Below are 14,507 nucleotides of genomic sequence, written 5' to 3' on the forward strand. Positions count from 1 at the left end.
ATCACTTGTGCTGAATGTCAAGGACAAGAAACAATTTTTGGGGGCCTAACTTAGGCTTTCAAAAAACTGGTAAACTTGGACAAGCAAGTAGTACTTAAACATATGATAAACTGCTCTTTTCTTCAGTAATTTAAGTAGAGTAATGCTATGACTGATATGACAGAAATAATAGCTGAATAATAATAACATATGTGAAGACAGGATAAAAGCATGCAAGGTAATAGGATATGTCAGTTTGAGGGCGCTGTTGTAAGCGTTACGTACAAAATGACATCATGTACTCACGTTTGAATTCGTTATTCAGGAATTCGCTCGCCAAGTCCAAAGCAACATTATTACCTGAACCACCATGCAAATTTACAGTACGGTTCCAAGTGAGTTCATCAGCTAATCTTCGTGGCAGCCAACCATTAACACCTTTGATGAAGGGAAAAAGTAAAGCTTTGTAGTGTTCTACAGATAAGTGTGCAAAATCATGTACTTAGAGCTTTCCTGTGACCTTTGCATATTGAACTTAGAGTTTGAAACATGGTAAATCATGGCAAACACTTTGCTGTGAACCAGAAATGAGTCCTTTGATGTTTTGTGTATGGTATCCATGAGCAATGGATACAGCTTTGGTGAGTGATATGCTCTGCATGGTTCAGTATATGCAGCAGGAAGAAATCCCCATATGGAACAAAAGGAATACAAGCAAATTCATCGGGCAGTTACTCTAAATAAAGAACAGTTATTAACAGGGTGACAGCTGTGATTGCTTTTGTTGAGTGAGTAATGAAGTTGTTTGTAGTTCAACTCACAGCAGCATAATAAACAGCACTGTCTACCTGTACATTGTTTGTGACCTGAGCCTCTCTAACATAGCACAACCCCTTTTAACCCTTTGAGTGCTTTAATTTTTCCCACCAACATTTTAGTGCAACATTTTACCAAGTTTATGAATTTTTCTGTAATTCTGTTGATAATTTTGAACCAAATTAACATCGCATTTCATCAGCTAGAGTTTTTACCAAAATTTTCGGGAAAATCAGAAAAAAACTTGACTGGGGTATATTTTATAAGCAAAACTTACCAGCAAGTAACCTATGCCCTTGAATAAGATATTTGAAATGATCATTCTGCCAAAACTGCACCATATCAAGTCTCCAGTTGCGAATAATTGCTTCACCATCCGCATGTCTTTCCACTTCTTTGTGGACCATCTGATATAATCCTCTCCACGTAAGACAGGATGAGTACTGGAACACATGATCTGAAGCTTGTTGTAGAAGTTCTTGATGTATGGTTTTACAACTCTCACTACAAAACCAGTTTGTATCTGCAATTGAAATGTTCTCCATTAAATAATTTGTAAAGCAGCACCTGATATTGATTTGATAGTTCTAATTAATTGCATCTCAGATTGTACAATTAAATCAGCTATACTTCTGTGTATATCATAAAAACCCTTTCAATTCGACCTGAAAAATATAGTTACAATTTTAAATTGTTGATTATTAGAAACTTAATAAAAAGTCAAAATAATTTTAGTGGTCTAATTATTGGGGATTTCAACTTTTTTGACAGGTCATAAGAGATATGCTTACCATCTTGGATGATTGAAACATACCGGTATACTGTACCGTACTTGTCCCAGTTTAAGCCCCCAATTCGGCAACACTAAATGGCAGTATAAATAGGGGAAGGGCTTATACTCGAGCAACCCAATGTTATCTCCCATGAATGCTTAATTTATGCCAGTTTAAAGCGTGATTTTTTAAAAAACCACTTGAACTTTCTATCGCTTGCAAAATGGACTTACACATCCCAAGAAACTGATAACACGATCTCTGTATACAGAAGTGGCATTTGGGTGAAATTCAGTGTCAAAGAAAGCCCAAACACTTGAAACAGAGACGATAATTGACATGTACTCTGCCTATCAACAATAATAATGTCAACTGGCATGCATTGCCTGCACCGAAAAGCAATTCAACATTCTAGTATCAAATTGTTTTATATTTTGTGAAAGCAACAACATAGCATTGAAAAGTGTAATAATAGCCGGGAAAAATTCTTCACAGATGAAAGGACAATTGCTTCAAACAAATGAAACTGCATTTTTAGAGGATGAAAACATCATGGTCGCAAGTGAAAATAAACAATAGCGGACATGACTGTGTAGTGAGACTATTCTATTTAGGCGATGGGGTGAGCAGGGTAAAAGAATCAAGAAATTACTGGAAAAAATGTGTCAGATTTCTTTACGATGCTGTCAAGGGAACTTGAGTTTCCCATTGTTTTAACATCTTTTAATAGTTTCTTTCATCTAAAAGTAATTTTACCAAGTTTAATGACCAAATATACTCTCCTAACCTTTCTGTCTTTGAGTTACACCAGGGTAGGGACTTATACACAGGTGTAATGCATTTTCAAAATTCCTCAGAAATCATTGGGGGAGCTTATACAGGAGCAGAGGCTTATACTCAGACGAGTATGGTAAAGTGACTTTCCTGAACTCAAGACATGGACATACTCTGTACTGTGCATTGCATTATTCTGTGTATGTTATCGGAAATAAAATGTTCAAAATAGTTTGTCATGATTCGTTGGTCGAATTATTAGATGTCGAGAAAGTCCCAATTTCCATCGGTGCTCAAACTGATAAAGGTAAAATAAAATTGCATTTTGAGAAAAAAAAGATAGGTCGAATTAAAAGAGTGGTTGAATTGATAGGGTTTTTATGTTATGAATTAATAGTCAGTATCTCATTTTTGCAATTATCATAAATTACCACACATGAATGCACAAAGACTGATATGTACCCACCTGGCATCTTTGTCAACCCCTTGCATTCCAGATGAAACCACTTTCCATGAACACAACAGTCACCACGGGAGCATGCAATCCATTCTGAATTGTGAAGTTTTTTCCTACAGCAAAAGATAGAATTCTTCCCACAATCTTCACAACACCACCAGTCACCTTTTGGTATGTTGTCTGGGTCAATGTTAACACACTGTAAGTGATACCACCTACTTTTGTGACATTTACCCCTTCGAGAACATTCTATCCAGCCAAAGTCCTCCTCCATATCTAAAAATACAGTAATTATTGTTTATCACTAAGGATATTATAATAAATAAGATTCTGAATGTTTACAGCAAAAATCACTCTGTTCGACTGCATTGCTGCCGTTTCTAACAACTGCGAAAGTGGGCAGGTAGATTCACTATCTTGCTGACTGAAATATTGTGGATCGGAGCAAAATAAAAATTTGTTTCTTATGTCAGACTACAGCAGGTAGCACCCTGCAAGTAAGTAGTTTATTCTAACTTGACAACAGAGTGGAATGAAATTACAAGTAAGTTTTAAGGGGGAATGTGCCTCGGGACATATACAATCAAAATCGTTCAAGCAACAAAACTTAATTTGCCAAGGGTTGTTTGAATCGACGTGTACCAGTGATTTTTACACCATTAATACAGCAGAGCTTAATGTCCCGGTAGTGTTGTTTACATTTAATCAACTACATGCTGGCAGTTACACAACACCAGGGCCACTCCACACACATCAGACAGAGAAACATAAACAAATCTCCACACTTTACAATGTCAATGCCATGTGTTTCTTCTTTATTCCTGATGAATTACAATAAAGATGGTGGTTTTATGAATAGTAAACCAATGATACTATGTATTCACACACCAGTTACATTATAATTCATCAGGAATAAAGAAGAAACGTAAGGCATTGACATTGTAACGTGTGGCGATTTGTTTATGTTTCTCTGTCTGACGTGTGTGGAGTGGCCCTCGTGTGTTGTGTAACTGACAGTGTGTAGCTGATTAAATGTAAACAACACTACATCAAGCCATGGTGTATTAATGTAAGTTGTAAAAATTGCTGATACACGTCAAATAAAATAACGCCTTGGTCAATTAAATTTTGCAGCTTGAATGATTTTGATTGTATTTACACCTTAAACTTTTCCCAATTCTTTTTTGATATACCACTTCCGGGGGTTCATTTTAAAGCTCTTGGAGTAAGAAAATGTTGTACTGTCTTAGTTTTTCAAAATTGTATTTTTCTCCATACAGTCAACAAAGGAATAGCGGCCATTTTGAAGTATCAGTAAATCTTGTGTTTCTCTAGTACCAAAATTTGCATGGTGACAGCCGATTTTCATTCTTAATTTTGAAAAGAGAATGGTTGAAATATTCCTTGAGGAAAGTCTGAGCAAAAGTTTAAGTCTTTCACTTTCGAGGCGCGTACTGCCTTAAAGAATACTTTTTAAAGCAATGTTGCATAAAATATCTTATTACCATTGTTGCTGTCACACAAACAGTAGACACCTTCCTCCTCCTCATCATCACTGCCATCGTAGTGATCATCATCCTCATCATCATCATGTTCTCCATCATTCACAACATCATGTATTGACTGGTAGTCAATGCTGGGCCATACCAGTGAAACGATATCAGCTGCCAAGGACCAGAGATATGCAGCCTTGCCTTCATCCTCTGTTGGGGCATTTTCCGGTCTACCATCAATGTCTGTAATGTGGAGCAGTTTCATCGCTGCAAGTACTGCCATGGCTTCAGTGGCGAAGCTGAGTAGATTGTCTACATCATTGATGCAGTGACTTATATTTTTCTTCACATTTGTGTGCTTGAAAATAGTCTTCAAATGAAATAAAGTCCCTTCATTGCCAACACTATTTCCACTGAATAACATGTCCATTGTGTCCTACGTAATAAGAAAAAGAGCAATGTTGACTGGTGCAGTTCGATAAATCATGTAAAATACTAAGTTCATGATTATTGTCCTCTAATTGGTAAAATCATGAAAGTATTAAACAAAAGAAAGTACATCAGGTAAGTTGATATTATGTACCTGTAGAATTATACATCTTTCATAGAAATCTTGACAATTTGGTACAAGACCAATCAGTCTGTCAGCTGGGTCCTCACTGTCTGCCACTGCTTGTCTACCCTCAACCATTCTCTCAGCAGAGGACTGGTCTCCGTGACACAGGATTGGGTATGGTTCGTCAGGATTCTTCTGTGGAACATATTTTTTCAGACTGTTCATGATAGCCACAACGCCATCATTACTTGCCGGATTTTCTTTGATGATGCCAAGGTTAATCTGTCAAAAAAAATAATTTCATTCATAACAATTTATGTGTTTGTCATGTTTGTATTTCTAGTTGTTATGTTATTTATATTCATGAAATGTTTTGACAGTAAAAATGACAACACACGTCCCATATATTAGTTCATTACATTGCTAAGGGGTTTTATTAAAACATGCGCACAGTAAACAAAATTAAGTGCATTTGTCCTCCACCACCTCCTCTAAACGAAAGAAAGTTTGGAAGTACGAAAATCCAACCAAGCCTCATTCTGTATTTGCATCCAACAATCGGTGATTATGTCACTATGAATTATGCATACCCTTCCAACACCCCCCGCCCCCCATAGCCCCTCTCAAATCAATCTCTGTTCAGTGCCAACTCAACAATGACACAACCAATAGAATGAAATAAAACAGTGCATCCAAATTGATTGTTACCTTAGTTTACTCGTGCACTGATTCACAGGTGCTGTACTGGCCTGGTATAAGCAAAACATTGAGCACGATATTTTGCGATACAGAAAAACATGTAGTGAGATGTTACGATAGGGAAACTTGTAGTGCAATTTTTGCGCATGGTAATCGAAATACAGCCAAACCCCCTCTCCCCCTGAACACAGAAGTTGCGTTTACCGTGTGCGTGTTTTAATTATCCAGGGTCCCTAAGAATTATGACTTCTCCCATTTACCGCTCTTGTAACCAGGGACATGTTAAAATTCAGTGACATTCAAGGACAAGACACTAACATACAGAGCACATTGGCACTTACAATTGCACTTTTCTTCTTGGACTCTTGAATGTACCGGTGAGGGATGCAATCTTCAATGTCTTCTTTCAAAGACTGAAAGTATTCCATATGCTTGCACACAATTTTGGTCACAATATGTTCCATCCTTGTACGCAGCAAGTTCCAGTCATCTATAGACGGCAGGAAACACTGTAGATTTAAGTCAACAGCCCTCTTTGTTGGCAAGTTGTTGAGGTCATCTAGATGCCGAAATGATATTCTGTTAACAGCTGCATATGACAGCGCCCCCAACAGGAACTTATGCTGCTTGATATTCGGCTGATAAAGAGCTACACTTTGCGGTTGAATGTTGTTCCAGCAAAGAGAATACCCAGGACCTGTAAGAAAGCAATGACAGTGTATACACTGAAGGTAATGTTGGGATAAATTTCAGCAAATTTCTCCTTTTGTCGTACATTACACACAGCCATTCAAATACATGTACGGTAGTTATGTAAACATGGCATGTATTCTAACTTGGCAACATTGGCTGTACAATTGATATGATATGAATTTTATTTTGTTAACTTCCACCGCACCAAAGAATAACTTCCACTGGACAAAAGAATTCACAACAACAGCAAATAATCCATACCAGTAATGTATTGCTATTTTTGACAAGACGGTGAAACAACTAAACAGGTGTCAACAACAATCAATGCACGTTGCACGGATATGCTAACTACCTTAATAACAGATATTTAAGATTCATCATCGCAGTAAATTTAGTATGCTTTAACAAGTCATTGACAATGACATAATCCCCACTTGTAACAGGAGTATTAGTCTTGATGGGGCAGGGAAATGTGGTCATTAAGAAGTATCACTGGAGTGTATATGTTGAGATCTATGGGCACATAGGTCTATGTCGTTGTTCCCAATTTGAAACACATGAGGCATGTCTAAGTTATGGTTCTAAATCGGGAAAAAAGATCAGACCTCTAGCTGTATTGGCCAGCCAAGAAATACATATGCGCATAATAAATGAGGTACAAGATGTGACATCTTAAGGTCTAATATCCTATCAAAATTGGAGGGTATAGAACTTGTGGTTACTGAGTTATGCATATATATGTATAATCAAGGTCAAAGGCCATAAGGTCACGTGACATTTTGAAAAAAATTGTATCGCTAATTAATCCCTATATGCCAACCAGATATGAACTGAAAATGCTCACGTGTTTCATTATATATTGAAGTTATGTGTAAATTTGAACCTTTGCCACATGTTTGCAACTTCATTGAAATTATTATGATCAACATAATGAACAATAATCACCGCCGATTAATTCTAAAAGGTCATGAAGTATACAAATATGTCATTAGCTGAAATAAAAATATTAAAGTAATTTTACTGCTCTTATTGTATCACCACTTTATCTAGCAAGTGTAATTACCGTTGGCCAAGTCCTTCAAGCCATATATGCCGAGCTGTGAAAGCTCATTAGATATGCAAATTATAAATAAGCTGACATGAAAATGTGAAATGACTTTCGATATTGTTTTGATCTAGTACCTGGTATAATCATCAATGTACATAGCATGTTTTGCCAACTTTGATCAAGTAAATCCCGGTATATATCCCTAATAAGCAAAGTTAATTAAATATGTAAATTAGGAAGTGGCTTTAGTAAAAATGCTTAGTGATTGTCAGTAATGTTGTATCATGGTATCTGCAATATGTCTAGCAAATTTTGTCAACTTTGGTCAAGTCAATTGAGACATATATCTCTAATTAGGAAAGTTCATTAAGTATGCAAATTAGGAATTGGCTGAAGAGAAAATGCTTGATGACTTTCAATAATATTGAATTATAGAGTCTTTAATATACATAGTAAGTTTCATCAATTTTGATCAAGTCCATTAAGATAAATATACCTAATTATGAAAATTCATTTAATATTAAAATTAGGTTTTGGCTGAAGTAAAAATGTCTTTTGACTTTCAATAATGTTATATCACAGTATCTTTGATGTATATAGTAAGTTTCAACAACTACAATCAAGTTAATTAAGATATATATCCCTAATTGGGAAAGTTCATTAAATATGCAAATTCGGAATTGGCTGAAGTAAAAATGTTTAATGACTTTAAAAAATGTTGTATCATAGTGGCTTCAATACATGTAGCAAGTTTCATCAACTTTGGTCCAGTCATTTCAAATATATATTCCTAATTAACAAAGTTCATGAAATATGCAAATTAGGAATTGGCTGAAATTAAAACGCTTAATGACTTTCAATAATGTTAAATCATAGTATCTTTAAAATACATACCAAGTTTGGTTAATTTTGATCAAGTCAAATCAGACATATATCCCTAGTTAGGAAAGTTCATTAAATATGCAAATTAGCATTTATCTTTCATGTCACCCCTTAATGGTTCCCACTGCTGATATATCTTGGTGTGATCACAGTCCCTCCACAAATTGGTCAAGAAACGCTTTTGTTCAAAGGTGCTAATCACTACACAGTTGCAACAGTCCGCGTTGCGGTGGACGCAGGAAGCGAATGACGTCATAGGCAAGTTAGCGTCTTGTTTCAGTGGCGTCTTGTGACACGGTCCCGCCTCCGGTATCCTACGATTTTCAGTCAATCAAGCTACTTTATTTTCATCTTTCTGCACTGTTTCGCATGTATTTGAAGACTGGTGAGAAGATGAGTAAAACAGTTTCTTAAAGATCTAGGTCACTATCGAGAAATCTTGGATGATATTTTATGGCTGAGTTCAGCCATGAGGTGATCTTGACCGACGCCATGCATTTCGGAAACACTGTGAATTTTACTCCCCCATTTGTTTTTTCACCTTTCATCAAAAAAGTAAGTCATGCACCTCCTAACAAGGCAAAGACTTCGAAAAAATAGGGAATCGTGTTGTGTTGTTATTTTGAAACCTAATTCGACAAGAAAACTAGTCTTTTTTGCCGCGTTTATATTTTCAACTGAAAACAAAATGGCGTCGCTTGGGATCGACGAGTCGTATCTGCATTACATGGGAAAATAAATTTGGATTCCCGAAAAATGTTATTTTGGGATGTCTGTATATCCCTCCAGAAGGTTCCAAATGTTATACATGCGAAAATAATGGCATTGAGTTGTTAGATAATCAGATTTTGGATTTCAAAGCCAAGTATCCTGATAGTGATATACTTCTCATGGGTGATTTTAATGCAAGAACAGCACAAGATTATGACTATATTATAAACGATTCCATAAATCACTTGCCTGTGACCGTTGACAGTTACGAGGTTGATGATTTTCATATCGAGCGTAAATCGAAAGATTCTGTAATTAATTCATTTGGCAGGAGATTACTTGAAGTGTGTCGAGATCACTCCATTCATCTTTTTAATGGAAGATGTGGGTCTGACTTAGTAGGAAATTATACTTGTATTGCGAATAGGGGTACCAGTGTTGTAGATTACATGATTGCATCTACCTCTTTGTTTGATTACGTTTTTGATTTCAATGTTGAAGACAAGAGTGACTCCGATCATTTCCCTTTGTCTTGTACAATGAATATTAAGATGCCTTGCCGCCTAAATACCTCACAGAATTCACAAGAGTTAGAATTCTATGAATATTCATACTCAAAGTGGGATTCTGAACAACCAAGAAGTTTTAATGATAATATTGTGTCAACGGAGGGTAAAACTCATATCAACCATATTTTAGAGGCTGACGAGGCAGACGTTGACAGATTGGTTACAAAAGTGTATGATTTATTAGTTTGGGCTGCAGCGGACTATCCTAAAATTACATTAAGGGAAGGGTTTAAAGGGTCTTTGCAACCAAAGTGGTTTAACAAAGAATGTGAAAATGCAAAGAAGGAAATGTACAAAGCCCTCCGCAATTTTAGAGTTTCGAACGACCAGGATAGTCTTAATAATTACAAAGCACTGAAGTCTTTTTTCAAATCCACGTGTAGAGTCAACAAAGCAAAATTTAGTCCGCTGTCTTTAACACTGGGCAAAATATTTGGAAACAGGTCAAAAGTTTCAAGGGGGGTCCACAATCCAGGTCAAGTATTTCAGCAACGGAATGGGTGAATCATTTCAAAAGTCTGCACAATCCCGATTGTCAGAAAACCAGATTTGATATTACAGTTGAAGACTTCTTAGAAAACATGTATCCGTTGCAGGGAGTACAAAATGTTCATCCAGTTGATGTACTTAATGGAGTCATTACTCGAGATGAAATAATTTATGCATTGGAGAAACTTAAACCCGGTAAATCGCCCGGTCCAGACGGTATACCAAATGAATTTTTTAAGAATGCAAAGATTAGCCTTATCCCTGTTTTGGAAGTTCTCTTTAATGTTATCTTCGATGCTGGGGTTTTCCCAAAAGAGTGGAAATTTGGTATGATTGTCCCCCTCCACAAAAAGGGCAGTTTTGACGACCCAAATAACTTCCGAGGTATTACTTTACTAAATTCAATTAGCAAAATTTTTACATTTGTCTTAAATCAGAGATTGACGAAATGGGCTGACATGATGGGTTGTATTACTGAGTGTCAGGCTGGTTTTAGACGTGGCTATTGCACCGTTGATAATGTTTTCACATTACATGTTATGATTCAGAAATATCTTAGTAGAACAAGAGGGCGCTTCTATTGTGTCTTTGTTGACTTCAGTAAAGCTTTTGATTCTGTGAATCACAATTTGCTACTGTACAGACTATATTTAGAGGGAATTGAGGGGAAAATGTTAATCACTTTAAAATCAATGTATAATGAGCTTAAATCTTGTGTTAAATCCCGTCAAGGTAGAACAGATTACTTTTCCTGTTCTGTTGGTGTAAGACAGGGATGCATGTTAAGTCCCTTTCTGTTTTCGCTTTTTATTAATGAACTGAACACCATGTTAGTAAATTCGGGTCAAGGTGGCATACAACTTACACAAGAACTTTATGATTTGTTTTCGCTGTTATACGCTGATGACGTCACTATGTTCAGTGATTCTCCAGGTGGATTACAAAGACTTTTGGATGTGTTGGAAGCTTTCTGTTTAAAATGGAAAATGACTGTTAATTTGAAAAAATCACAAATCATTGTTTTCAGACGAGGAGGTGTTTTGAAGAAAAACGAGCATTGGTTTTTCATGGGACAAAGAATGCAAACTGTAAGCTATTATAAGTACCTAGGTTTGATGTTTTCAAGCAGAAATATTTGGAGTAAAGCAGTCCTTACCTTAGCAGATCAAGCTAGGAAGGCAATGGGTTGTATTTTTCGTATGTTTAGAAAAACAAATACTTTATCGTTTCAAGATTATTTCAAACTATTTGATACTATGATATTACCAATACTGACTTACGGGGCAGAAATTTGGGGATATCGTATGTACAGTGCTGCAGAACGAGTACAACTCAAATATTGTAAAGTTTATATGGGTGTCAAATCTTGTACAGCAGACGTTTTTGTTTTAGGCGATAGTGGTAGATTCCCAATTTTTATTCATACTTACAAAAAAGTTTTGTCTATTGGTATAAAATACTGAAAATGCCACAAAATAGAGTGACCAAGCATGCTTACCAGCTTGCTATGGCACTCGACAATAACAACAAAGAATCATGGGCTACTCATGTGAAAAATCTTTTGTATGAACATGGTTTTGGTGAAGTTTGGTTCTGGCAAGGCCCAGGAGACTTTGACACTTTCATTCACAATTTTATTACAAGGGCACAAGATATTTACAAACAAAACTGGTATTCGGAAGTATGCACAAAGGACAAACTCCGGTTGTATTGTAATTTTAAAGTTTCATTCCAAACTGAGGATTATCTCAGCTCAAACATGTTTTTTAGATTTAAGAGGGCTCTTGCATGTCTTAGAAGCTGCGGTTTGAGACTTGAAATCGAAAAAGGAAGAGCCCAGGGTATTATATTTGATGATAGGACATGTAAATTATGCAACTCGTTTGAAATAGAAGACGAATATCATTTTATTTGCGTTTGCCCATTATACAATAATTTGAGAAACAAATATTTACCCCGTTGGTCATACTCGCAACCAACGCAAGAAAAATTTTATTCATTGATGTCTTCCACTAAAAACTCAACAATTGTAAATCTTGCTTTATATGTGTTAAAAGCAGAAAAACTAAGAAAAGAATTCTTTGTAACCACGTGATGTACTCTTTCCCTTGAGTTTCATCATCATTTTGTTGTTTGTAGTATTTGTGTTGCAATTTGGGCCGGTGGCCTAAAAGAGCAAATAAAGATTATTCGAATTATTACATGGGAAAATCCTAAAATGTCTTCCTTAACTCCCTTTTGATATCGATTTAACATGATAATTCCTCAGTTCCAAACTTTGAGAGTTCGATTTGAAATTTTTGATTGTTTTCAACAAAATTCAATGCACGAAATCAAGGAACTCTACGATGACCTTGTTTTTGCAAGGTGCTCCCGTCGACCGTGCGTCGACCCATTGAGAGTTGGCGTTATGGTAATAGTGCAACTTTTTTTCCGACCCTTTTTTCTCATTTATCGATCGTTCAGAGGTGTCAAGTGCGGCCCTACCGATCGTTCAGTCTTCTCAAAAGTAGGCAATCAGGTTCATGACGGAATCTGTTCTTTCTTAAAGACACAAGTTACTGCCGAACCCAATGTTTTGATTTTGTCGATCTTTCGAATTCTAAGACCGCCAAATTTAGAGAATCTAGAAACCCTACAAGTGTCGCGACATTTTGATGACATGACCTCCCCAAGCCTGGGTGCCAAACTCTCTGCCATGGATTTTCCTGATTGAGGATCAAGTGAGATACAAATCATGTCGTGTATGGGTTTCGTATGTTACCCACGAGAGACCGTGGTCAATCCATCGATGGGTATTTATATACAAACTGATTGTATCGGTTGCTACACTGTGGACATTGGAAGACCACGCAAGGCTTGGGTTTCGCAGCAGTACGTGTCGACGCAGGATTTTTATCTTCCAAAATGAAGTCCCAATCAACATGGGAGTCGTCAAAATTGACGAAATCGTCTCCGAACTTGTACATAGTTCACGCTGCATGACTCCACGGCAGGCAGATGTAAACAAACTTTGGCCTTTAGACTCATGCGCAGACAATAATCAGAATGCATTCTGGGAGAATTAAGTTTCTGCTTACGATAATTTTATGCACGTAACTGTTAACACCTCCGCCGCACGCGTGATAATCCGGGATTATCCCCATCAGTAAAATCAACAGAAAGCCCAATCGAAACCCGGACCATAACAAAAGAAACTGGTGGCGTTTCTTGACCGTTTTGTGGAGGGACTGTGGTGTGATCAACATTTGTAGCAAATCTCATCAAATTTTGTGTAGTTGTTTTTAATATATATCCATTTTTTCTAAAGTCATTAATTATGCAAATGAGCAAAAAGTATGCAAGCCAGACCCACCAAAAACTAATCAGTTCTTGCCATTTGCTAACTGAATATATGTACCAGATTTGATTCTGATCTGATAAGCCGTTTTTGAGATAATGGACCAACAGACAGACAGACACACAGACGGACAGACAGACAGACATCGCTGCGACATATGCCCACGTGTGTAAACACGTGAGCAAAAAATCAGACCTCTAGCTCTCTTTGCTTGCCCAGAATTAGATATGTGCATAATTAATGAGGTAAAGCGTGTGTTGTCATAAGGTCTCCCATCCGATTAAATATAAAGGACATAGCACTTGTGGTCACTTATTTATTGACGTAAACGTATATTTTATGTAAAAGGTCGAGGATAATGACATTTGGTCAAAAAAATTCTATCCTATAGTTATCCCTATATACCAAAAATCAGACATCCAGCTCTATTGGCTTGCTCAGAATTAGATATGTGCATAATTAATGAGGTACAATATGTGGCGTCATAAGGTGTCCCATCATACCAAATATGAAGGCTGTAGCACTTGTGGTTACTGAGTTATGGACAAATATGTATATTTCAGGTCAAAGGTCATTGAGGTCATGTGCCATTTTGTCAAAAAATTGTATTGCTAAGTTATCCCTATATACCAACTCTATCTCGCTCAAAATTAGATATGCACATAATTAATGAGGTACAATATGTGGCGTCATAAGGTAACCCATCATACCATAGATGAAGAATGTACCGGTAGCACATGTGGTTACTGAGTTATGGACAAATATGTATATTTGAGGTCAAAGGTCAGTGAGGTCACGTGACATTTTGTCAAAAAAATTGTATTGCTAGTGTAACCCCGGTTACGAAGTAAGTCACATGATTTGATCTTCCATCCCATCTGACAGTTAGTAATCAGATGGAATTCCTTGATTGCTGTTATCTCCCACAATGCACTGCGAGCAGACAGATACTGCGTGGAGTGGTGTGGTTGTGCGGGCAGAGACTCGGTCTAAGGGAATTAGTTCTTCTTGCCAGTAACCAAGACGACGTGGTTGGTCTTTTTGCATGGCTTATGAACTTCTAGGTAGGTTTTCACATTTGTTGCAATACAGGATTTGTAACGTGTTTTTATGGTGTATTTTTTGAAGTTTGAGACCACACCCATTGTGAGATGTATACGTCGGTTTCGAGTTACCATAAGACCATGCGGTAATTCAAGGATTTGAAGCTTTCGCCACTAGGGGCGCT

General features: G+C 36.8%; 1 protein-coding gene across 1 annotated transcript in view; it reads right to left on the reverse strand.

Moving 5' to 3' along the window:
• LOC139135766 (uncharacterized) overlaps positions 1 to 14,507 on the reverse strand; it is a 52,232-nt gene that overhangs the window by 2,174 nt on the left and 35,551 nt on the right. Inside the window, exons 7-12 of the mRNA XM_070703463.1 lie at positions 5,889 to 6,244; positions 4,876 to 5,130; positions 4,305 to 4,728; positions 2,809 to 3,075; positions 1,073 to 1,318; positions 286 to 417 (exon numbers count right to left, since the gene is read on the reverse strand). Coding sequence (XP_070559564.1) covers positions 286 to 417; positions 1,073 to 1,318; positions 2,809 to 3,075; positions 4,305 to 4,728; positions 4,876 to 5,130; positions 5,889 to 6,244 — 1,680 coding nt within the window. The remainder of the gene's footprint in view (positions 1 to 285; positions 418 to 1,072; positions 1,319 to 2,808; positions 3,076 to 4,304; positions 4,729 to 4,875; positions 5,131 to 5,888; positions 6,245 to 14,507) is intronic.

The sequence above is a fragment of the Ptychodera flava genome, chromosome 1 (genome assembly GCF_041260155.1).
Source record: "Ptychodera flava strain L36383 chromosome 1, AS_Pfla_20210202, whole genome shotgun sequence".
Lineage (NCBI taxonomy): Eukaryota > Metazoa > Hemichordata > Enteropneusta > Ptychoderidae > Ptychodera > Ptychodera flava.